Source organism: Diprion similis, chromosome 1 (genome assembly GCF_021155765.1).
Source record: "Diprion similis isolate iyDipSimi1 chromosome 1, iyDipSimi1.1, whole genome shotgun sequence".
NCBI lineage: Eukaryota > Metazoa > Arthropoda > Insecta > Hymenoptera > Diprionidae > Diprion > Diprion similis.
Window position 1 is genome coordinate 8,211,494 of NC_060105.1, and position 26,561 is coordinate 8,238,054.

Consider the following 26,561-nt stretch of genomic DNA (forward strand, 5'->3'; position numbering starts at 1 on the left):
CAAGCACAGGAAACAAGTAAAATGCGACTTGAATGTGAAAAAAAGAAATGCTTTTTTAAGAAAAAAAAAAAAAAAAAAAAAAACCATCTACATATGTATAATTAAAAATATATTTCCGGGCCAGTTGAGCTTTTCTTTACTTTATTTCTTATTAACGAGACGTTAAAAATTTAATAAAAATCCCTTGGCATTTTCGTGAATTGTGCACACGTGCATTCTATTGGACATTTTCTTCGAAATATTAAAAATCATTTCTCAAGTATGAAACATACAGCGGAGACGATGGTGGTGAATTATTCCATACGTGCATAGTGATCTGGAAAAATTTTCGAACGTGGTTTTGACGTTACATCTTTTTTTCGCTTACATTAAAAATAAAATTCAAATTCCACTATCAGAAATAATATTAATAGGAATAGAAAATCCTTCGTTTCGACATCTAAGATCGTTATCACGCAAAGAAGTTTACCGGGTAACTATGCCTACTTACATAGATATTTAATTTATACACAATATAACAAATAAAAAATCTGCAGGTAAACCGACGTACTTTTATTATTGCGAATTTCAAGTGACTTAAAAGCCTGTAAACTATAATACCTTGAATTACCTCAAACCGACTTAACAAGCCTTTTTCTTATGCCTATACAATGTATAATAATACCTTATGTATGTAACGATTTTATGTATACCTATGTATAATATAAATATAAATATAAACATAAATATAAATACGCCTGAGCACAATGTTGCTTCGATTTCTGGTCAGTGCCTTTTCGCGATAGGCATATGATCGACGTAAACTTTTTGACTGTATACACTGTACAACACGCGATGAAGCTTACATGTGTGAATGTGCACGTAGGTTCGTATACATATATGTGCGTACGCGACTACGTTAATCAGTGTGTAGAATAAATCGTGTGAAATTCTGTGGTCGTTCAAAATTTGACACGCGAATCAATTACCCGGTTGATAATAATTTATACAAATATTTCTAAATTGAGAAGAGATGAGAAAGTGTTCTTTTTTTTTTTTTTTGTTTTTGTTTTAATCAGTATCATTACACACATCCGATGATTATTCTGCACATGTCCTACGAATTGTCTATGCTACCGTGTTGCGTGCTATTTTTATATTATGCATACCTATGTGTGAGAGAAAAAAAATATTATACCTTCCAAGTATATATATGAATAAAACAGAGACCATATTTAAATCAAATAGAAGTTTATAGATCGATATCTATTTTATGACAACAAACATGTACATCGATACGTCGTATAACTATTTGACAAAAAAAAAAAAAAAAAAAAAAAAAAAAAACAATTTAAGTCAGTTTAATGCCTTCGCACAAATATTCGATGTATAAACGATCGCCCGAAAACGATTCGTATTTTTCGAAATCTTATATGCCACTGAAATAAGTAAATTGATAAGGAATTAGCAGAAAAAAAAATTGAAAACAAAACTAAACGAAATAACGTCAAGTTAAATGGTACCGCGTTACTCGAGGCGATATATGCAGTTTAATGCAAACGATTATACTACTACATATTAGGCGTTTTTCTGTATTCAAACTCTGTTGACAAAAAAGAGATTTAATATATTATACATATAAATATATTTTATTATTTATGTAAAATGTGTTCTATCGCCTAGCATCGTTTTAAGCTCTTTTTTATAGTAATATATAAATATAAATAAATAATATAATAGATACGCTGCAACAATAGATACATAACAATAACAATAACAACAACAATAACAATAATAATAATAATAATGTAGCGCAGTGTAAAGTGAAATATATTATTATATAGCATGTAGGTGTTGTGGTATGACTTGACAGTATTCCGTCGCATTGTTGCATTGTTAAAATAATAGTTCATTTCCATTATTTCTCTATCACTCTATTTTCATTTCTTTCACGTTAATTGTGTACGAGAAATTATATAAAGTTTAATCAATATTATCGTTATATATACAATTATACATATACACATACATGCGTTGCGAGATATTTATAGACATTATACATAAATGTATATTCGAACGTTGATAATCAAATATGCAAAATAATTGTACTCGGAAAAGTGTTTTTCATTATACCTGTATGATTTCACGACCCAAACACAGATCCCAGTGATCAATCCTGATCAGAATCTCTAAGCGTCCCTTCTCTCTCTCTCTCTCTCTCTCTCTCTCTGTCCATCTGCGGTCAACTGATTTTATATTTTCTTTGCACCACTTTGACCTTCAGTTTTTTTGGACTTTGGAAATCAAAGGTGACTGCGCAGTGTATCGATGAAAATAGCACCTGCGTCACGAGCGAGAAATAACATGTATATATACGCAGCTGAAGGGAAATCCCGGCGACCGTCGACAATACTGTTTCTCACTTTCAGTGCGTGTATTAAACACGTGTAAAGTAAAGAATGTGAATGAAAGTTCAGGTGTGGGTGGGCGGAAAATCATACACTAACGATAAAATAATATTCGGACTCTTCGTTACAGTCCAAAGAAAATTCGGGCCGTGTAACGTTTCTCGAAAATTTCAGATTGGATCGGTAGGCTAGTCGTGACGGTGTTCACAACAAAATGCCGATGCTTTCGGTTTCAAAGGTCGTTTGGAGACACCGCAAATTTAATTTTATGCTTCGGTCACTAGCATGTCACACAACAGGCCATGCAGCAATCGATTTATGAAAAAAAATTTATTCAGAAAAATGAAAAAACGCACCTCAAGCTAATTCATGTCCGAGAAGCTCTGTTGAAAAATTCTATGACAACTTCAAAGACACCATGAAAATCCGTTCCATATTTTTATCGATTTGCCAGATTTCTATACGATCTCATTGGGAATTGGAAGAAATCAGATGGATTCCATCGAATATTTATCGAAATTCATGGATTCTTTTTTTGCTGTAAAACGGACTCACGCGTGGTCGTAGAGAAAAAAAAAAAGCAAGGCAGCCTGTAACTTACCGAAGGAAATGACAATGTGGAATTCCAAGGTGGTTAATGAGATTTCACGGAGGTCGCGTGGGGTTAAGCTTAAGCGAAATGTTGAACAGGTTCTGCCGGTTGTTCTAGTCATTCTTCGAATCTCTCCGAAGTCAGACGGTGCGATAATTCTCCAGGACGTCAAAACACTAGTCGAAGGATACGGCGAGGTTTTTCAGACTCTAACTCGCGACTGAAACGGTTAGATAAAAAGGCTGAAGAAGATGCAGGAAGACGTACCGCCCACGAAGAGGGAAATGCACTGGCCAACAGTTCTCTGGTACATTTATCTGCACGCCCTCGGGATTTGGGGTCTCTGGTTGCTCATCTTCGAGGCAAAATGGCTGACGGTGATATTCGGTGAGTGAATTAACCCCGTTTCTACCCTCCCTCTTTTTAAAATCAACACCAAGATAAATACTTTTCCAAAACCGAACCTTTCAGCCGCTGTAATCACGCTCACAGCGATGTTAGGAATTACTCTTGGGGCTCATAGACTCTGGGCTCATTCCAGCTACACTGCCTCCTGGTCTCTAAGGTTGTTTTTGATGCTGGCTCACACTCTAGCAGGCGCGGTAAGACTGGGTTCAAATATGTAACATGAGGCTGAAGTTATCCGCCGATTCGAAAAACCGTCTTAATAACCTTTTTTTATCGTAACAAGTTCCTGCGAATCGGCGACTAGCTTCAGTGTCACAGATGGAAAGTCAGCTCAGACAGTGTAGATACTGACCTGAAACCCTTACCTCTTCACACCGCAGGGTAACATCTATGACTGGGTGCTTTTTCACCGTATTCACCATAGGTTTTACGGTACGAACATTGACCCGTACAATCACAATAAAGGATTTCTGTACAGCCATGTTCTGAGCAACGTGATGACCCCTCATCTCGAGATGGAAAAACACGTGAGAGACATTGACATGCGGGACGTCGACCTCGACGGTTTCGTATATTTGCAAAGGAGGTTGGTGTACGGCGAAAGTAGGGCGAGTCACGTATATATCTTCCTTCCTTCCTTCGGGGGTTAATTTCTACTTGTTTTTACTCGATCGGCAGGTTTTACTGGATCTTAATGCCGATCTTTGGTCTATTGCTGCCGATAAACGCGCCGGCTGAGTACTGGGGTGAATCTGTGATGAACTCGATATTCATTCTGGGATTTTTGCGGCTAGCACTCACCGTGAACGTGTCTTGGCTGATCAACAGCGCGAGCTTGATATGGGGCCTGAAGCCAGGACAGAAGTTAATATCTTTTTTCGTCACTATTTACGACACTGTCGCTCTGATATACAGATTGTTTTTTAAAATGCCCAAAAGCCACGGTACCGTGGTCATCGACAGTCGAGGTGTTCATGCGACGTAAACTAATTGATACGAGACATTTTTTTCTTGAAGCAAAAAACATTTCCAAATATTGCCAGACGAAAACGCGCGTCCCTCGTTTTAATAAATTATTCAGCAGCTATTTCGAATCGTTTAATTCTATAATAAGACCTTCTCAATTAACCTTTCAGTCCGAACTTGCCAGTGGCCACAATAAACGGCCTCACCGGAAACAACGGACTTGAATACTTGTGCAATGAAAGACGTAGAGTTATTTTTCATGTTGGCTTCACCTCGATTTCCTCCCTTTTTCCCTATTTCAGTGAACGTATTTATTTACGAAATGGGATTATATTCGAAAAACTTGAGAAATCTGCGAAAGAAGTTTCAGATTTTTCTTACGATCCAAGGGGGTCAACATCACCATAGAATTTATACTTTATTCAGTTTCGTTCGATTATTATTGATTGGTTTGAAACGATGTTTTTTAATCTGTGAGCGATATTAGAGAGAATTCTTGGAGATTGTTATTTGTGAAAATTTTTCAGATATCCACCGGACGAAAACAGTATTTTTCTAGTGAGGAAATCATACTGGCCACATTATCACTACACGCTGCCATGGGATTATAAAAGCGGTGAATTTGGAACATACGACCGTGGCTGCAGTACGACGATTCTCAAAATTTGGGAAACTCTTGGCCTAGCATCAGGTCTGAAAACCGCGACAAGCGAGGACATCCGGAATGCACTGGCTAAAGCAGCTATCGATGGAGTTAAAATGGAGGATTGTCTTCGGGATGTTTATAAATCAGCTGAAGAAGAAACTAAGAAAACACAGCTAGCTTTCAGACATTAGAAAGAACGCAGATAAACGGATCGAATCCAGACGTTCCGCGTTTTCAATTTTCATTCTCTTTTCTCTCGATTTTTCTGTGTCGTCCGAAAAATTACTCACTTATTACGGCTTTACTGTCGTTTATTTAGTTCCATGGTTTTTTTTTTTTTTTTTTATATTTATAAATGCCGTTAGAAGCCAGTTACACTCGAAAGCTTTCTGATATAAAGTGGATGCCTCATCGCGAATATTCATTTTCCGACTGATGCAGAGATCTTAGTTAATTCATAGACGATTATACACGTAAATCATGGAGATATTGAAGAAAAGAAAAGAAGAAAAAATTTCAATTAGTTAATAGAAAGGTTAGTAAACTAGTGTTTTCTCAGTCTGAAAGTTTACCAAATATTTATTACAGCCGAATATCCTGTACTGAAATAAGTATGAGACTATATCTAGAATACTTATAGTTGAGAAAATTGATATTCACTTGTACTTCACAGATAAAAATATACCAATAATTAATTAAGTCTATCAATACTGTTTCATTGATTATTTGGACAGAATTAATTAATTGGCAATGTTATGAGAAAACTATATGATTTTAAATAAAATTTTACATCAATTGTCTCGTCAGTATTCGCAACAACTTATCACGCGAGAACATCCTGCAAAAAGAAAATGGATCATCTCACGTGTTACTGCAAAGTGAATAATGTACAAGCAAAATTGTCAATGATACGAAGTTTTTTTTTTCTTTACGACCTCGTAAAGACACAGTTTACTATTCCACTACTTTGTCTGGTAGAAAGCATCGTCGTAAAATTTTCTCTTTGGCTCGGAGTCACGATGCATGCGTTTATAGAGACTAAAAGCTGGTCCCAATTAGGGGTTGTAAAATGGCACTAAAATTACTGCAGTTCCATCAGAAAGCCACTTCCCTCGGGAACCCTGGAACAGAACTCGGAGTGACGGTGCATAGAAATAGTCTATCTAAATGCATCGAGAGTCTCAGATACAGCAACCGAAAGCTGTTAATCCGCATTGCAAGATGCGGCCAAAGTTCTCAATCTGTCTTTTCTTGCTCGGGGTAGTTTTAACCGATCGAATAGTTGCCAGTGATATTGATAACCATCAGGAAAAACTGATGGTCTGTTTGTCGAAGGTGATGAAGAAATTCTACTCCGAGTATATAACCGTGAACTTTGTGGTACCGGCGAAAGCAACCTGGAAGATTGAGGCCCTCATAAATCGCTTTCACGACATGTTCCCGATGCTCGTTACCAGTGTCCACACCATTGACTGTGTCGAGTACATGTTTTCCCGGTTTTATCAAGTCAATTTGTACGTTGCGTATACCGGAGCAGATTTGAATACAGTCTTCAGGCACTTGCGAGCTGCTAAAACCGACCAAAGCCACGTTGTCGTGGGAAACTTTTACACCGGTCACAATTTTAGCGATTACATAAAAAACATGATCCCGATTACTCGGAAGGGTGATAAACCCTTACGCGTCATGTTTATAGTCTCGATTGAAGGCGAAATCGAAGTGTTCGGAAGGCCGATGAAAGCTTCTGCTGCTCAAGGCGCCAGTAGCTTCTTCAAAAAACTCGACGTCTGTGGTACAAAAGCACTGGCCAGACTTCCTTGGCCATTAAAAATTTTAAACAGATCCAAAAAGCTTATCGTTAAGGTGGCTGTGGCATCACAACATCTTCCATTGATCGAAGTGAAGGACGAGGATAATCCAGGAGGCTTGGTTGGAGAGTTTATGAACTTAGTCAAGAAAGAGCTTGATATTGTTCCCAAGTACGTTTGGAATGTGAAGGAAGCTAATTTTTCCAAGTTTGTCGCGGAAAGAAGCAGCTTTTACATTGCTTTTAATCTGCGAAACACGCGGACAAGTGCTTCAGTCAACTCTTTCAATTTCATTACAGTCGGGCAAAACGTTTGGGTTATTATAAAAGGAAGAGATCACTATCAACGAAATATTTTCGCGCAACCATTAACGGCTGGAGTGTCACTATATTTAATTGTGTTTGCTATTTATGCACTTTTCACGCTATTATGCCTTATTCGAGGTGTTGAAAAGATCAAGATTCTACTGCTGTTGTTTGGCATATCCATCGGTAACGGCGTTGGATGGTTACCTAAGAAAGCGTTAAACCGTTTTCTGATGATATTATGGTGCTGGGCTACCTTCATTATTTTGCAAGCGTATCTTGCCGCATTGATGAGTGAATTCTCGATGCCGATTGTAAGACATAATTTGGCTAATACTGAAGATCTTATGGAGTCTGGAACAGAGCTGATATGCGAAGAAGGTATGAAGCAGTTTTACTGCAGCCTCAAGGGTCGCGTTAACGCCTATATTTGTGAGAAATGCATCAAATTCAACTACGAAGTGCTGTTGAAAATCCTTGTTAAAATACGTGAAAAGAACTTGTCAAAGTCAGTTGCACTCAATGCGAACACGGAGGCTATAAAAATGTACTTTCCACGTAACTCGTACTACGTATTTGAAAAAAAAATGGGAATTTGGCCGAGTACAGCGTACACAAACATCGGTGGTGACATGCGGGAAAAAATGATGAACATCTCGGCGAGAATGATCGAAACTGGGATTTTTCAATACCACCTCAATTCTTATCAGAGTAAAGAAGATATTGAGGAATTCAAGCAAAATAAGTTCAACGATTCAGACTTCAATAACTTGTTTGTTATTCTGTACGTCGGATGGTCATGCGGAATTGTCACTTTCGTTATTGAAATTCTGATTAAGCGATACCGCAAAAATTAAAATCCATCATTTTCTAAATGTCAATATTGTAGTAAATGTTACACAGTAGATTACCACCACGTGTTTGCTGAAGTATGATAATTAATATCATGACACAGGTGCAGCTGTGTCCAAATTCTATGGTTAATGAGAGTTCATTGGATTTAACTGCTGTGTTTTTACTGAATTTAAGAATAAAGTTCACTGCGAGCACCTTAATAACTTTTTTTGTTGTGCAGAGTTATTCGTGAACTTCAACCCTTCATTCCATGTGTTGGTTGATCTCTTTGCGGATTAAATTTAGGTAATAAAATATAACTATAGCAACGTCTAATTTTGCGATAAGCATCCTTTTTTTACACTACATTGTTCATTGAAGATGATTTTCGCATTTATATAAAATAAGTAAAAAAAACTTCCAAATTTCGAATTAGCTTTAAGTCGCAGGTAGAGCTTAAGAAACCCGTTTCTTCATTATTTATTCTTAACCAGCTTATAATATCGAAGCTTAAACTTCAGATGAATATTGAAACACCTTTGACGACATCCAGTCACATCATCAAATGATCATTCTCGAACTTGATCCACTCACTGGGTAACGTGGAAAATGATCGAGCCTAGAAACGAAGCCTGTGAGAATTCGAAACCTAAGGTACAACCTACTTTTGGAAAATGAGATGTTGACTTTACCATCAACAGATGCAAAAATCGGCGGTCGATGAAGTTAGTGACAAACACGGTATACCGACAAGCAGTTTGAAAAATTTTCGACAGAAATAAGAATTTCCAAGTATTTATGTAGGATAATTTTGTACTCAAAAATTGATAATGTATGTACATGAATTTTGAGTTGCTTTTTGATACATGATACTCAACGGAACATAGCGGTCACTTCTTTGCCAACAAACTGCAAGCGAATGTATCGCCGGCAAATCAGAGAGCCTGCACATTCAAAAAGCAAGATAATATTCTAAAGTGTGTTATTGAATATATTCAGGTAAGTGAATTATTAATAAAATATAAAATAGCAGCATTATGCATTTGGCAATCAAACATTCCATTACATAGCGTTAAAATTAATTTCCGAATTACAACGTATGTTTGTCTCATGATTAGACAAAGCATAAGCCCTGAAATTTGGTGAGTGTAAATAAGAGAAAAACTAGTAAATAATTTGTTCCAAAGTACAAAATAGAATCGAATTAAAATTTAAATTCTCAAAAGTCTATCAAAATTACATCTCGCCAAAATTTCTCTTCTACATCGATAGAATCGATAAGTATCTCGACATAATACAAGACCGATAAAGAATAAAATATTGATTTAAGGTAAACGAAAAAAAAAAATTGTCCGATAGAAGAGAGAGAGGCTGACCGGAGCTCCCTACCCTCCTCGGAAATAATCGTAAGGTGGTGGGGAGAGTGAATTAGTTTCCGGAACGTCCGTATCGAGGCGCCCGATTCGACGGGGGGTTTCAACATTTAAAACAGTACAGAGTCTCAACGAGGGCGGTCGCGTTGAATGCCGAGTCTCTTCGAAATAATAAATAAATAGGTATAAAAAAAAATCTGAAAATAAAAAAGAAAAAAAGAGAGAGCAATATAAAAGAAAAAAATTTACACACAGATGTATACACGTATATTATTTGTTGATTGTTGATTTATATCGGAGCAGTCGGGTATAAAATAATAAAAAAAAAGGGGGTAACTACCAAGTTTTACAAGAAGTGCAATGTTTTACTTTGTGATTTGACAGTGAAAGTGTTTAACTGCGAAGACATAATCATCGATAATCGATCGTAAGATTATATATCGTATGATAGTCTAACGTATATTAAACGTATCGTTAATTGTTACGTTTACACCGAAAGAAAAAGAGATATTTGAAAAAGACAAGAACGCAAGAAGGCCGGGAAAAAATAAATAAAAACATTCTCTACAGTTTTGCAACTCTGTATATTTAGGCACACACACACACTCACACACGGTATATATATATATATATATATATACATATCCATACCATGCATGTAAAGTATAACACACTCTCTTGCTCCGATGATCGGCACACATCTTTTTCGGACCGCGGCGTTCGTTCGATAAATGGGCGTCCGCGAGAAGAACCGTTTTCATTCTCACTCTCGAACCGAGAAAATTATATATGATAGAAAAACCAGCGTAAGAACCGTTTGCCGATAAGATGACGAGATGAAATTTATTAATGAGAAGAAACGAAAAAAAATAAAAAAAAAAAACAAGAAAAAACAATTAATTATCCGTCACGCGATTGCATAGATGAAAAAGATGAATAATATGGACGTCGATCGATGACGCGAAAATACGTATATTATATTCACGAAGAATAATCGTAAGTCTTTCTATAGATATCGCGTAATTGATGTCGAATTTATCTCAAGTGAAAATCCAAGGAATGCGGAAATGTAAGAACGGAATCCCGTCGTTTATGGTTTTCCAATCTTTTTTTTTCAACCCTTTTTTCGCCGAGGCTCTCGAGGGATTTAACGTTCTTTATAAAATCGCGACTTGGTTCATATTTCACGCACATTTTCACGCATAACGCGAATCGATCGGTATTCGTGATTTTCTGCTTTTATTTTTGCGACGTCGGTTTCGGAAAAAAAATCCCGGGTCGACGGAACCGCCGTTTTCCGGTTTTCGCGAAATTCGCACCGGCATTGATTTCCGTAGGAACGCGTCACTCCTGAAACTATACATATATGTACTACATATATACATATTGTACATAGGAACAACTCGATACGCGTTATACTTCGAAACATGGCTTTGGCAGGCTATTTATTCGGTGTTATATCTGATCAGGAATCGATGAATTACAGCTTGTGTAAAACAATTAAAATTTGAGGCGTCCGATGATTCTCGCTTTCTCCATTTTCAATCACACATGCGTGTAAAACCGAGGAACTTGGTCCGAGCCAAATCAAAAAGATGAATTTTTTCACTGATCCAAATTTTACCTACGATTACAGATTATTTACAAGGTACGAACAGCGAGTGACGTGACGTCACCGCCGCGTCACGAGCGAAACCGAAGACGAATCGAGTTTTAACAGTTATACATACATAACATAACATCTTGAATTACATTTGGCGAACACACAAGATTATCATCTCTATAATACGTGGGTCGAGCTCATTACCTCAGTAGCATTCTTCCGCGTTATCGTGTATTTAGAAAATTTAAACGAAAGGTCCGTGAATCATGCCGCAGCCTACGTAATTATCACCGGAGAAGACATTAAATTAAATTTTTATTTATACATTATCATAATCAGTAAGAAATGGACGGAATTTTTGCACCTGAACGTCACTGTCACGATATTTTATTCTTTGAATTTCTCTCTCTCTCTCTCTCTCTCTCTCTCTCTCTCCCTAGATGCATCTGTATCTTTAACTTTAGACACATTGCATTCAAACAGCGTGAATTTTACACACAAAAGCCCGCATGTTTCGTGCGGTGAGAAATTAAGGAATTAGTCGAGTTTAATATCCTCCCCCCCCCCCCCCCTCTCCGACCCCTAGTCACTGCGTTACGAATGATCTGGATTTTCAGCCTGTTGTAATTATCACAATTCAGAGATGTGAAGAGGGGGTGAAAAAGGAAAGCGTGAGATCGGTGATAATTTATTTAATACGTATGTATATATATATATATGCAACACGTTTTCCGGAGTCGGGCGACGAGCTGACGTCATCGCGCCCTATAACAACGCGAATCGATCCGCGGGCTTACCCCCCCCCCCCCCCCCCCCCACCCCGCGCTCTAACCCGGCTGAAATTGGATTGTATAAAAAAAAATTGGTAATTTTTCGTTATTTTTTTCTCCTTCTCGTTCCTGATTTCTTTGCTCCTACCTATATATATATATATATATACCATCGATTCACGCGATTTTCGTAATTTAATAATAATTTTCTTTTTTTTCTTCCTATCCTATACAAATCGTACCGGAACTGTACAATGTGTGATAAAAATGTTATATAATATATAAGAAAGAGGAGTAGAAAGAGCGAGAGAATGTAAAAAGTGAGGTAATTTATTATTCCACGGCTTTCTTTCTTTCTTTCTTGCTTGTCTTAATTTATTGCCATATATAGTTTTACAAGGGATTTATTATGTATAGAAGATATATATAGTATAAATATTGAAATATAGAAAAGAAAATCAAAAGCAGGAAAAAAAAAAAAAAAAAAAGAAACAAACAAACAAAGAAAGAAAAAAATACAACAACGAAAAACGGGCGTTAATATTGAGGAATAAAAGAACGAAAACGAAAAAACGAATCCGCAGATTGATAAGGCCCGAAGGATGACGGGCGAGGAGGCCAAGGGCGGGCCGGACAGCGGTGTTCCTACTGCAGAGAACGCCAAAGTCGTTGGGGATAATAATCAGCAGAACGGAGTTCAGGAAGAGAAAGAAAAAGCGCCGGTAGTTAACGGGACGAACATGGAAACCCTGCCGAGAACGGGAAAACAGGTAAGTCTGGTCTATACTCTAGAGAGAGAGAATTTTCATTCGAGGAGGTTATACACGCAGTTTCGCAGGAAAAGGTGAAAAAATTGTGAGGAGTAAAAAGAGAGGGTAAAAAAAAAAAAAATTTTTTTTGGTGATTGTGACTTCAACAGGAACAAGTTAAAGTCAAATTATCTTCGAGGCAAGTTTAATTATAAATTTTTTTTTGAAATTTTCGCAGTGATTTAACGAGACATTTTTTCAAAATATTATCACAATTTTTATCATCACTTTTAATTTCATTTTTCCTTTCTGAAATTTTATTATGATTAAATTCATTTGAAACAGATTGAATTAACCTGAATAGAAATCATCAGGTTGAAGTTATAGTGAAAAAACGTTAACTTAGCGAAAGTTCAGGATCGAAAATCATCATTATTGGTTAATTTGGAAAATATCTTTCAATGACTTGGCTTTACAAAAAATTAAATTATATCTCGTTAATAATGTTTTACTAAATCTCGGATATTCCTGGAGGTTCGAAGTAACGATTTTTCTTAATTACGTCCTCGTGAATAATACGTATAAATTCACAGGCGATGAACCTTCTTAGAGCAAAAATAGAAAGAAAAAAAATTAAATTATAGGAAAAAAATACAATAAAAAAAAAAAAAAAAAAAAAAAAGGAAAAAGGAAAAAGGAAAAATACTTCTGCTATGATAAGAAGTAGCATACATATATTACGCGAGTTATGTAGCTTGTGTACATATATACGTGTTGAATAACATCTTCTCAGGTACATCGACTCGTCGACGTGTGTACGTGATAAGTATAAACCATATAAACCTATGTGTGAACGCGTATCGACTCGCTGCGCGCGAGCAGATTGGTCCGAGGAACGTTTTCACGGTCTTCCTCGTCGCGTCTCGTCGCCCAAACGAAGTAAAACCGGTTTCAGGCCGTCTTTTATATATATATATATATATATATATATATATATATATCTACACACAGTCGCATCCTATAAGCCAATCGTCGTGAATTACTGTTATCATTATTTACGGAATAAGTAATCTCAAAAGTAGAAGAATCGTAAGGATCGTCTATAGCAGGAAATTCGAGTGGTCTGAAAGGACCGCGCCTAGAAATCTTCGATATTCCCGTTATACTCGCGAAAATATTGGTACGTATAGATATTGGACTAAGAAATTCTGAAATGACTTCACCGATTTCGCCCGAAATATAGCCAATCATAAGTGAAACGTAGCCGAATCGATGGATCAAATTTTGCCTAAATTGGTTCGTTCGATTTCGAGTGATTTCCAATTTTCCAATAACTCGGGAACAGCGCGATCGATTTAGATAAAAATCTAATCAGTTTTAAGTTGAAAACTACACATTGGTTAAAACCAAAATCACATAAAAAACCGTTCTTTCTTTCTTTTCGACAAAATCTTTAACTGGTTTAAATAACTGGATACAGTTTGTCTGAAAAACTCCGATTATTGTTACGATCATATTTATGTTAAATCGAATGGAAGATTTTGAATAAAAAAAAAAAAACCAAAAAACAAAAAAAAAAAAACGTTTCTTTCGGCGTAATCTTTCGCCACATTTGGTAAATTTATTAAAAAAAATTCCGACTTCGTGTACGGAGTTGCGGAAAAAGTGGAATGTCTAGAATCCTGAGAATGATTATATGGGAGATGCGATGATCCAGCTGCACTGATTTAATCTTGAAAGAATCCCAGTCGTCAGACGATCGAAGCTGAAGGTGATACGCCACAGAAGTCGAATTATTCATGAAAAGGCTTCCGTGGTTGTCAAACTCTCGTGTTTCACACCGGATTACTTAATGTGTCATCGATCCAAAAGCCGCACGGTTGCCTCACTATTCTCGATAGCTCATATGGTATAAATCGATGAGAAGAAAAATGACGTTATCAAGTTTCATTCGGTATACTCGTTCGTTGAAAACTTCGTGATTATACGAGAAGAAGCAATCGACCAATTGAAGCAAAATCTTACAACTGCAGCACGTTGATACAGACCGGAGCTAATTCCACGTTTTGTTTGCAAATCCAGCAATCTTTTTGCGCCGAAAGCTTGATTATAATCCAACCTCAAGTAAGTAGTAATAACACAATTCAAAAGAAGAATGGAACCGAAGTTTCGATCGTTCAAGCTTGATTGAAAACATTTTATTCCGGAGAGACGAGTGTGGAGTCGTTTATTTTGTGCGAGACGTGCGAGGAAATTTTTTTGCACAAAACTATTTGCATAGTAATTATTCGCACTCAGTATTAATAACTAACTATGAGTTTTCGATTTACCCTGATGGATCAAAGCTTCAAATAAACGATGAAAACTCAGTTTGATGATTCTGTGCGAAATTATCAAGCATTTCGATGCGAAATTTTAGACCTCATTCGCACCTAAAGAAAATTTCTAGGTTTTTCGGGCATTCGCGAGGTTTCTTCTTAGGAATCGGGTGAAATCTTGAGTAAAGAAGACGTCAATCGAACCTCGAAACTGCGCGTAAGTCCCAATTTTGATGTCTGAGGTTCTGATAAGCAGAAAAAAAATATTGGAACTCATTCGACCCTCGGAAGTCCCAGTTGCAGTATTCCGGGTTTTAGGCCTTAATTAATGCTTGAGAATTTCGTTTTTCGAGTTCGGTAGATCCCAGGTTCCGTTGATCTCGAGGTTCGATTTCGATGTATAAATTTCTGTACGATCGGAGTAATCAACGATGCATGTTCAAGAGAAATGTTTACTCCGCACCATTACAATCGTCTTCAATTTAGATAACCACACCGAACCAATCATATCCATTTCAAAAGCCAACTACTTGAGAAAGTTGTTCTAAAATTGCAAAACAATGAATTGCTTCCTGATATATATATATATCGTGACGTTAACGTTACTCACTTCAAGTACATACTATGAGAACGTCGAGAGTGAAAATTGAGTGATTCGAGTACAACACATCGAGTACACGACATACGTACCTACAACCGAGCTGTGAGTATGCGGATGATGCAAATGAGATCCAAATTCGCGTCGGCATATCTGACGACGATGTACAAAGGAACAGAGGGTTAAGAGGGTTCAACGGAGTTCTAAAACTTCGCCTCGGGATGGACCAAGGTACCAACGACCGAATGCCTCGATACAGCATCGCGTTGCGTCACGTGACCTACCTACCTGAGATCTGCCGAGGCAGCGAAGAATCTCGACGGAGTTTAAAGGTCTGACTGACTCTGTTTTCTTTTCTCGTCTCGTGCCAAGCGGTGATGGCCTAAGGGTCGTGGGACAAAGCCTGAATTTTACCATCACGTAGGCCAGTCTATGTGCAGGTAAAACTGACAACCAGTTCAGAGTTTCCACTCATGGTTATACCTACCTACCTTGTGCACGCATCGTTGTTCATTCAGGATAACGTGAGTCAGGAAGGTGCGAGACAGCTGGCGACAATCGCAGCTGTCTTTGGTGGTGTGCACGTACGCATGGAACACCTCGATCCCGCAGGATCCCCTAGTTTCGATATAACAACACCGGGGTTTAGAATTATTAGGGAGGTTGGTGGTTGGACGAAAATCGATACTTCTTGGTCATTTCGATTCGAGATACTCACGAGCATTTAGAGAATTTTTATTGAAAGAATGGGGTTCGGTTTTACAGAAATCAGTTCTAACCACAGAGCACGGGTTCTATATAGACTCGTTTCTACAGAAATATTTTTCTACGTAATGTTTTTTTTTTTTTTTTTACAAAGAAAGCAATTCGGTATTGATATCAGAAATAATTTTGCATAAATTATTCTACAGGAGAATTGTTCTATGGAACATGTTTTTTTTTCATCATTTCTTACTCGAAGCTCGAATTTCTTTGTAAAGAAAAATAAACTGTAGAACGATTCTACTGTAGAATAATTCATGCGGAATTATTTCTGATATCAATGCCGAATTTCTGTCTATAGGAAAACGTTATTTAGAAAAATATTTCTGTAGGAACGAGTCTGCAGAACATATTCCGTTTGTTCAGAATTTATTTCTGTAGAATCTTATGTTCTTTCCTTCGAAAATGTAAAAATATCGATACATCGATACTTCGAGTTTGAAATCCCATGAAAACGGTTGGAAATCTTGTAGATTCGTTGGATTTAATCCTATTACGGATCATTTTATTCAGTAGTGAAAAGTATTTTAAGGAAGATAAGCGATTGTTGGAGTAAAATCGAAAGAATAAAAATAATGAATAGCATCGATTTTGGCCAATAAACCTTTTCAATCGTAAACATCGTGAATAGTTTTCAATTTTTATCATTCTCGTACAAGCTGATAAAATCATTTCCCCAATTCAAAGGGATTGGAATTCGTTCAAGAGTCTTTTGATCCAGTTGACCGATTCCATAAAGATCTCCACGATTCGTCCAGGATTTTTCTCAAGATTTTCTCTCGCGGCTTTGACCCCGTTCACCTATATATACATACCTCTTATATTACCCAGGGGCAGAAGCGACCAAAGTACGCCCCAAGGAATACGAAAAGAGAAACGAAAAGGCCACGGATATAAACTTCTTTCGACAGCGATATTTTCTGGACGTAGAAGAAAAAGAAAAAAATTAATATCCAGCAATGATAATGAACGCTTCTCAAAATTTTCCGTCTCGAAGTGAAAAAATCTATAAAAAAGAGAGAGAGAAAAAAAAAAAAGAAAAACGCAGTTCACCGAATGTGAGAAGAAGAAAATACGACGAATAAAGTAAGGTGTTCCACATGTAACGTCGTTAGGATATTACCAACCTGCTCGATTGCCAAGAATACACAGTATATTTAGCCGTGACTGTCTCTTTATTTCTCCGTTTCCCCTCTCCTCTCAAGTTCTTGATTCTCAGCTCGGTTGTCGTTCAAGTTGTGAGAAGTGGATATATAGATGGTCACATATACATATAGGTAAATAAGATACATTTTGTTTGAAAACAGAATTATACACGCCATCCACTGCAAAAGATCATCGTCTATTTATAGAATTTCATGATTTCAATTCCCTCTCATATTATACACGCATATATACATATATAATACTAGTATGATATATAGGCAAAAGCGGAGTCGCGTAGTAATTCACTTTTGTTGATCTTGCATTCGAGCGAGCGGTAATAACTAACGAGCTTCCCAAGGACGTAGCTATGGACCAATCCTGATGTAAATAGGACCTCGAGATGCGAGGGGTGCTTTGTTGTTACGCCTACGCGAAATTTGACAAAACCAATAGATAAACGAGGAAGTGAATAATAATGTGATAAACATTTTTTCTCTCCTCCTCTCCCTCGGGTTTCAATAACAGCCGCACTGTGCAATTTCTCTTATTTATTATATACGTTATAGGCGCGTGTAATCGTTGCGAAATATACCCTTGATAGAATTTTCATGTTTCCAGCGCGCAAGCTCGATAAATTTCAAACGCTTTTGCGATTATCGAATCGATATACTGAAATCTAACGATTCATTACCGTATAACACGAAAAAAAGATTCAAAAGTAACGGAAAAGAAAATCCAAAGGTTGGTATTTAGTGGAAACGATCAAGAATCGGGTCAAAAAGATAAAATTATAAATTGAAAAAATAATGAGACCAAAAAAAAAAAAAAAAAGAAAAAGAAAAACAGCCAATGAAGCTTACAATTTTCGAATCGATGTTTTATTGATTCTTGTCTTGATATATCGCGTAATTCCGCAAATCTCTAGAAATTGTTTGATTTATTTTTTTTTTTAATTCTTGAAAATGGCTGGATATAATGGGCAGGTTTTTCAGTTCACTGGCCACCCAGCCAACACTTTGCAGGATCGTGATCGCCGTAAGCGGCGGTTATCCGACCTAACCCTTCGTGAAAGGGCTGAACGAGTGCAAGAAACTGGGGTGCAGATTTATTTTGATGAATTAATTCGTATCCAGTGTGCTGCCCTTGCATGAAAACAACCCTTCCTTGTTTTCGAACGAAATGCAAAATACGAGACTGAGAAGGGAGCGAGATAAATGGTCTGAAGGGTGAAACACCCGTTCTGGAACGTTGTTTGTAATTCTAGAAAAATTTCTGATGGGTTGGCTGTCCAAATATCGATGCTTTTCAAGAACTTCGTTGCGAATATATTTTAATGCTGTGCGATTAATCGATGAATCTGCAACTTCCAATAATCGTTTTTCCGGTTAATCGATTAATCGACGGTTTCGATTCATGTACCGATTAATCGATTAATCGAAAAAATGATTAACCGAAATCGTCGCTTAATCGATGCTAATGACAGGTTCATTCGATTTCATTAAACGATGAATCGTTTCATTCTAAAGACTATTTCCTACGAGTTAACCGAAAAATTCAACCCTTAAGCAATGTAAAAAACTCCTCGAAGCAGCCCAACCTAGAATTACTTGTTCAGCCAGGGCTAGACTTTCACCCCAAAATCGCACTCGGTGTTCACCGAAACCCCACGTGTTTCGACCCTACGGAGTATCGAAGGGCATGTCTTTGAAGGGAAGTGCAGCCAGTAATCGTTTCACCCTCGCGTCGCGTCGCGTCGCCGTTTCGTCTGGAAAAGGCGTCCATCCGTTACTCTGCAGACGTAATGAGGGACCGGATGGACACGTTCAAAACGGTAACTTCGTACTTTCATACCCCAGTAAGTGTAGTCGATGCCTACCTAGCATACGGAATATTCCTGGAGGTATTCGCGGGAATTATATTATGGAGGAAGAAGGCGTGTCGTTTTAAAGTTCCCTACTTCCCTGCAAGCTTTTGCAATTAGTTTGGCCTCGATTGTTATGAAATTTATTCATCGTACCTTGCACACGTGACTTATGTGCCACGGGATCAAACGAACGGGATCCGAGTATTGGTGAAGACCGTATTTGGCGAGTGATTCGTTCAACGATCACGTTTCGACATTCGTCATATATCAATCAATGCGATCGTACTTAAGAATACGTGTTGAAAGTGTTTTCGATTCTAATAATAACCAGCCACTGCAGCTGAAAATCAAGGTAAAAATGTTCAGGTTTTGACGATATCTAAATTGAAGTTTTAGATTTCATTCACGCGTTGCAGTTAAGTTTTTGCAAAATGTATAAACGTTGGTGAGCGGTTGATTCCTCCGTCAACTTATCCGTAAATCCTTCTTTCGATCCCCTATAAAATGCTGTCAATTTTACTACTCTCGTAGTATCAAAGCATTGTACTTTTCCAGTATGATCAACAGTGTAAAAACCTTGATCTTCAGACCTCGAAGAACGGTCTATAAAAGAGTTCAAAGTTCGTAATATTAATTAACGTAAGTATGGATTTTTAAAAGAACTTCAAGACTTTATAACTGTCAGGAATTTACTAAACTGTAACGAAGCTCAGGTCCCTTATATTTTGCAAACTCAATTCCTCATCAAAAGTCGTATTAAATCTGCGTAATAACGATTATTTTCTCACCGTTTCGTTTCGTTACGTTATGTATTTTATTTTTCTCACATCTCACACGATTCCGCATTAATTCAATCGTCCTCACGTTAGTCTGACTTGCTTTCATTGTCAGTCCACCGAGGATAACGTAACAAGAGCTGTATAACATACTGCAAGGTACAAACCTTGTTCATTCCCGATTACGCAGGTTTTATACTTGACTTATTAACTGCTGATGTCAGCAGCAGTAACAGGAGCAGGAACAGCGAAGTTAATTCACAGTATTGCGTACCAAACAAACATTTCTGTCCATTATACGCGGGATAATAATTAGAGCAGCAATTAAGTTTTATACAGTTAATTTCCGGTCAAGTTTACAATTTGCTTTACCGTTTGAAACGTTTTCCAAGTAAAAATTATGAAAAAACAATAATCATACAAGATCTAGTTACGTATTAATAATTCCCAATACATACGCTACCCATAAAGATAAATAATCGTATTATCAAAATGCTGTGTAAAAAGTGTAAATAATTGATTTTCTTTCCAAATTTTTGTCCAAAAATTACGAACAGCGATGTGAAGAATCTAATCGGTATACGTGGACAAATTACTCCACGTTCTTGGCGCTAGTCCAGGTCGTTTAATTATTAACGATTAAGTAATATCCGCCTAAGGCGTTGCCTCGTGAAGTTACGTGAACCACCCGGCAATTACTCACCTGCCAAAGCCGTAACTTACATTCGTGTATACATATATAGTTATTTTTATATATAATTATAATACGTGTAGTATACAGCTACACACGCGATTGGAATCGTATATCGAAACAGAGTCCGAATGCTAGCCTGTATAATTATTGAAATTGAATTGTAAAACTTGGCACAAGGTTGAAATTTTCATTACTTACTATTATACATACGTACGTTTCTTATTCTTATCAATTACATTTCCAGCTATAATAATTTCACTCGGCACTAGAAAAAACAAAATATTTTCACTGTCCATAATATAATACTCCGTTATAATTATTTAATTTTCGTGAAAATTCTATCATTATTATGTAAATTTCGAAGGTGAGTTAGCAATTTTTTTTTTATCATCTTTCGCGAGATTTTTTCATCGGTTGATCCGCCGTTATATCCTGATATACCTATATATATATACATTAAGTTGGGTGTATAAGATGATATATTTTTAGCATCAACATCGCTACATCGAATTCTTCTTTTTTTTTTTCTTCTTCTTCTTCTTCTCTGACCGGCTGCTTTCGCAACCCAGTTTCTGCTGTACGAGATGTGCGTAGAAAATAGAAATACGTTATGCACAGATGCCCAACGGCAGCGGTAGGTATGTGTGTTCCAGGCGTTTAAATTATACCTACACACAAAACTGAGAAAGAAGGAAGGAACGAACGAACGAATTTGGACGACTGACTACGTGATCAACCAGAATACGCGCGCGGTTTCCGTACGAGTCGGTATAACCTGCTTCTACATCCCAGAGATGCTCGAACGCATGCCGACGTGAAGAAAAAAGAAGAGAAAACTACGTAGCGATGTCAAGTGTGCAGTACATTCGTTAATAATAAGAGAAAAAAAAAAATTAAGAAAGAGGATAAAAGTAACACCAGGGAAACAAAACCACAAAAAAAAAAAAAAACGCGATAAAATTATTGTCTCAAAGAAAAAAACAGAACAGATACGTGGGAAAAAGATATGAATGAACAGCAGGAATAAATCGTAACGTTGACAAAGCAATTAGTACTCGTAGATACAGTAGATTCGCATGATGATACATTATATATATATAAATAGATATTTAATTGCAATTACTACAGAATTTTTTTATTCTTATACGAAAACTTGTGAAAGATCGTTGAGAATTATCGATTGAATTGGATAAATCGAATTAAGGGTATTGAAAATGAGAGGATAATGGATAATAATTAATCAAAGTCTTCAAACGATTGACAATTAATTGCAAAGCATTATTTGTACGAAATGAAAATGTTGAATCAATTTTTCTTGTTAAAAAAAACTCGAGTATTTTGAACTGAAATACCGAACGATTCGACACGATAATAAACTTGTAATACAATTTCGCAAAAATAAGAAGAAAGAAAGATGAAATAAAATGAGAAAAATTTCACAGATCAAATTATACGAACTTGAAATATTCTAATCGACGAATTGGTCGCGACCCTTATTTTCGAATCGACTGCAGCCAGAAAATTATACCGCGATAAACGTAATAAAAACTTCTACATATGTAGGACGTGAATGTACATACGTATGTGTGTCTGGCGATCTGTGTAATTATAGCAGTATGGAGAATGCTATGAAGGACCACGTTACGCAAGTACGCCTCGTATGCGTACATTCGTGACGTCACTGCCCGTAAAAACTCTACACACACAGACTGCAGTCGCAGCGTTGCCAAACCTGCCCGTCAAATTCAGGCAGAAAATAATTGTTGAACAGCGATAATTCGATTTTTTTTTCTTATCTTCTTTATCAAAATTACACGAGCAGTAAAGAATACGACGAAAAGTTGGGCAGGGGTGGAAAAAAATAGAATTACCGATCGATAGAAGAACCAGAATAACGAATTTAAAAATGTGAAATAAGTCCAAGCATAGAAAATTGAAATTACTGACAATCAAAATACAGAAATAAAGACAGAATATAAGAAAGGTTGAAACGTAAAACGGAAAATTGATAATCTATATACGATTCTGTATTATCGAGAGAAGTTCTGACGATTCTAGAGTTTGGCATTCTAGTTCTGATCTTTCTATTATTTTACTTATCCATCAACTTCGACTTTCAGAATTTCAAAATTGTATAAATAGAGTTATAGATATTCTAGTCCTTCGATTTTTTCATCTTTCTATATTTTCACCCGCACGAAAAAAGAGGTTGAAAAAACAGGACAAAAAATGCAAAAATGCAAAGAGTCGTTTTCCCGTCAACTGACTTGTGCTAATTAATATACTATTTTCTTGCCCTTTCACTTTTCACCAAAAGCAACGGTGTTTCACTATTTTTCCGTTTATAGTCTCGCCTTTTTTGACACAGTTTTCCACAAAAGCAAGGTGAAATTTCATCGCACCGAGGGAGGAATAGAACAACGCTGTTATACGTTTTTGCCAGAAGACACTTCATTGAAGGTACTAATAAAGCCCCAGATGACACATTGAAATTTTCCCAACTTTCTACGACACGTTGCACACAGCCTTCAACTCGTCGCGTTACTGCTTCACGGTGTTAAACCTGACAACAATAGGCCCGTGTGTGTTTCAACGCATTTTCGCTCGCCCCTCGCCGAGAGTTGTTGGCAGATCGTTAGCACGTTTTCGTCATTCACCGCAACGGAATAGGCTGAGTTCGAATCCTCGATACGTTTGGAGAGAACTCAAATGAAAGTGAAGAAAATTTAACCAACTAAAGAATCGTAGCGACGCGTGTCCGACATCCGGAACTTTATGGATCTTTCAATGTTCAGCGAGTAAAGTGTGAAGAAAGTTGATCGAAATTGATCGAATATTACAGTCGGAATTATTATTTAACAAGATATTATAGAGATTATTGAATTTTCGATTTCAGATCATGAAATGTTTACGATAATTTCAAAACGATTAACGAAATATATAGTAACGAATCGTATCATTTCACGTATCACGAAAATCACTCGCAGAAATTTTATTAACAACAAAAACAACAAGAATGATAACTCTTGAAGTACGAGATCACACTTGTGTTGTATATAATTATTTTACAACTTTTTTTTTTGCAAACCGCGGTATGGCGTGTGAAAAATCATGAGAGTAGTGTACACGTATGGATGTAAAAGCGAAGCGAGTGCGGTATAATTACATTATAATATACCTGCACGTTGGAAACTTTTTGTTATGAGAACCAGTTTGACAGCATTGACGTAATCTTTTGTGTGCCAGTTTGTAATTATCTACGTCACGACGTCGCACTGCCGAGTGTCACATCCCAGTTTATCTTTACTGGTTTTCACCTGTTTTTAACACTTTTGTTTCATTCTTGATTCGTCTACTGTAAACAATAACCGATTGTCAAGATTCGATATCGATTGAAAAGATTATTTATAGAAAACTTGAAAGTTCAGGGGATTATATATCAAAACCGTGATGCGTTCAGGATTATCTTAAAAACCAGGACGAAACTGGAAGAAGGAACCGTTAATCTAAGCAAAACGAAGGAAAACCCAATCAAGAAGTGAATAAATAACTTCTCTTCTGACAAGAACATAGCGAAGAAGTGCAGTGAAAGTTTAGGCAAGAAGACTTGACTGGCTATTCCATGTAGCCTAAGTGTGTAGTGTCGGTAAATCGGATACTGTTTTTACCGATTTACAAAGCGGGATTTATTTTTCTTTCATTTAGGTACCCGCAATATTTTCAGAAATTTAATTTATCAGTCGCAACATTCGATGGAGCTCAATTTTATCTTAGACTTTTGCTGCTGGTAAATATTTTGTCACTCCTTAATCTTGCGTGTATTTCAAAGCGACAGCATTTCTCATCCACTTGACCTTCCGAGTTTTGAGGTGAGCGTTTAATTGTACGAAATTGCGAAGGTGAAACCGTATTCTAAATCGAAGAATACCAGTCTTTCAAAAAATTTAAAAAACAGAACGATAGACGGCACTTATAACCGTACAACCAAGTCGAATTTTCGTCAATTTATTCCATTCTGTCTGAAACCTCGATGCCACAATTACTCAAAATACATCGTATTTTCAAATGAAATTTCGTGAAACACACTATTATCTGAGAATAGAATTCTAGACACTTTTGTTTTTGAAATTGGTGAAACGAGCTTTCGTCGGATCGTATAAGTATAATTCACAGTCGACGAAATAAATTGTCAAACAATTATATAATTAGTTGAAAGATTCATTTTCCTAACGATATACACATATAACTCGTAAAAATGAGACAGAAGTATATTTCGCGAAAACAAGGGCATAGAAAATCTGCAAATTTATCTACTTTGACTTGTTTTTAGGGTGGAGTCTGCCCGCCATAATAACAATTCGCGACAGAAATATTGCGTGTGAAAAGGATGACGAATCCCTCGTAAAACGAGAAAATACCTCGACGTCCAACACCCTCAAAGCAGTTGCTCGTATCCTTGCGGGGTACATTATAATATAGGAAAAACAGAAAGGAGAAAGAAAAAGAAGGAATGGAAAGCGAAGAGGAGGCAATAATTGTCCTGGTAAGGGGCTAACAAACGCGTTTGGCGTGTAACCGTGACGTGGAGGACGCTTCAAAACCTCTTTGCAAAAAGATGGGGCTCCAAAACCGAACTTAACAAGTATCGACATAGCAGCAGGTTGTAGTAGGCACTTCTCAACGCGATCCGCTAATACACAGGGGAAAAAGAAACTCCACCTTTTGTTGTTTCTTTTTTTTTTTTTTTTTTTTTTTTGTTCATTAATTATATTTTTATTTTTTATCTTGTCTTTCTCTTCGATTGCATCGTCTATAATAATTCCACATTCTGTCCTGCAACGATATTTTCTTCTCGTTATCGTAATACGTTTTTGTTTTTTTTTTTATTTTTATTTACTGTATTTCTTGACACTTTTTTACTGTAGGTATTAGGGTGGCGTAAAAAAATCGAGTATTTTTTTTTTTTTTTGAGTCTGGTGTGACAAAATGTTAGTTTTTGATGTTTTAAGAGCCCACTCCAAAAGACAGTTCAAAAAAAAAATTTTTAAGAGGTCCCTGCACATTTTTTAAAACGTCAGAAATCGTCAAAAATCGATTTTTTTTTTTTTTAATTTTTCTCGTTACGGTATAATTTTATAGACTAAAAAAAAATAAGTTTCCGAAAGTTTCAGTTCAAAATTTGAATTTTGAAAGGTCGCTCATAATTTTTTTTCAATTTTTTGGTGCATTTCTTTAGATATTTTCGAGCAACCTTTTAATATTCATATTAAAATTTCATAAATTTTTTTTCTTCAATTTAGTAAGAAAGAATCAATAACAATACACCACGAGATGAAATAAAAATCAAACAAAATACTGAAAATATAATTTTTTTAATTCAAGTTTTTGACGATTTTTGACATTTTTAAAAATGTGGAGCGACCTCGTAAAATTTTTTTTTTGATCTGTCCTTTGGAGTGGGCTCTTAAAACATCAAAAACTAACATTTTGTCACACGAGAGTCAAAAAAAAAAATATTCGATTTTTTTGCGCCACCCTAGTAGATATGTTACATTTTTCACTAAGAATAAAATTGTCTGGTTCATCACCGTGTAACGATCTGCGTGAATAATTAATTTCTTGCCCTCTTGTGTATACTGCGATTATTGACCATTGAATCAGAACAATTCTTCTAATGTCTACGTTGAACTGGTTATGCAGGAATTATATTTTCACCGTCCGCAATTCTGAGCGAAAAATTTTGATTCAATTTATTTGTTCTTCTTTTACCAATTTAACGATTTTACACCGCTGACCCGTAATTCGATTAGCTGCAAGGGGCTGGGCAGGAAATATTCGCGCGGACGTGAGATAATCTGATTTACGATATCGATTTAAAATTCAAATTTCATTTCGAATAGAGGATTGTATTATGGGTGCGGGAGAAAGTCGCGGCTGGATGTGCAGAGCCTATATATATCTA

At 36.5% G+C, this 26,561-nt stretch overlaps 2 protein-coding genes across 22 annotated transcripts in view; both read left to right on the plus strand.

The window, feature by feature from the left end:
• The first annotated feature begins 3,230 nt into the window (after positions 1 to 3,230).
• Positions 3,231 to 15,155, plus strand: LOC124407588 (acyl-CoA Delta-9 desaturase). 2 transcript variants are annotated; one of them, XR_006929324.1, is made up of 6 exons: positions 3,231 to 3,366; positions 3,451 to 3,581; positions 3,768 to 3,973; positions 4,066 to 4,251; positions 4,881 to 5,271; positions 15,145 to 15,155. XR_006929324.1 is itself a non-coding variant. In XM_046883874.1 (5 exons), exons 1-5 carry the CDS (start codon positions 3,231 to 3,233, stop codon positions 5,188 to 5,190), a joined length of 969 nt encoding a protein of 322 aa, XP_046739830.1. In that variant the 3' UTR covers positions 5,191 to 5,503. The 2 variants fall into 2 exon arrangements, 1 of the variants encoding a protein (XP_046739830.1); XM_046883874.1 differs by lacking the exon at positions 15,145 to 15,155 and having other exon boundaries at positions 4,881 to 5,503.
• LOC124407472 (ankyrin-2-like) overlaps positions 9,399 to 26,561 on the plus strand; it is a 99,509-nt gene continuing 82,346 nt past the window's right edge. For 17 of the 20 annotated variants that reach the window (XM_046883690.1, XM_046883729.1, XM_046883779.1 and 14 more), the window contains exons 1-2: positions 9,400 to 9,502; positions 12,277 to 12,462. In XM_046883690.1, coding sequence (XP_046739646.1) covers positions 12,295 to 12,462 — 168 coding nt within the window. In that variant the 5' untranslated portion in view covers positions 9,400 to 9,502; positions 12,277 to 12,294. Of the gene's footprint in view, positions 9,503 to 9,552; positions 9,577 to 9,607; positions 9,747 to 12,276; positions 12,463 to 26,561 lie in introns of those variants that run through there. The other 3 variants (XM_046883772.1, XM_046883644.1, XM_046883634.1) reach the window with 3 other exon arrangements.

What these genes read in the sequence shown, in the direction of transcription:
- LOC124407588 (XM_046883874.1), top strand. Translation starts at nt 3,231, where the DNA reads ATGCAGGAAGACGTACCGCCCACGAAGAGGGAAATGCACTGGCCAACA. An exon ending in ATGGCTGACGGTGATATTCG is followed by an intron (nt 3,367 to 3,450) that starts GTGAGTGAATTA and finishes CGAACCTTTCAG; the next exon opens with CCGCTGTAATCACGCTCACA. An exon ending in GGCCTGAAGCCAGGACAGAA is followed by an intron (nt 4,252 to 4,880) that starts GTTAATATCTTT and finishes AAAATTTTTCAG; the next exon opens with ATATCCACCGGACGAAAACA.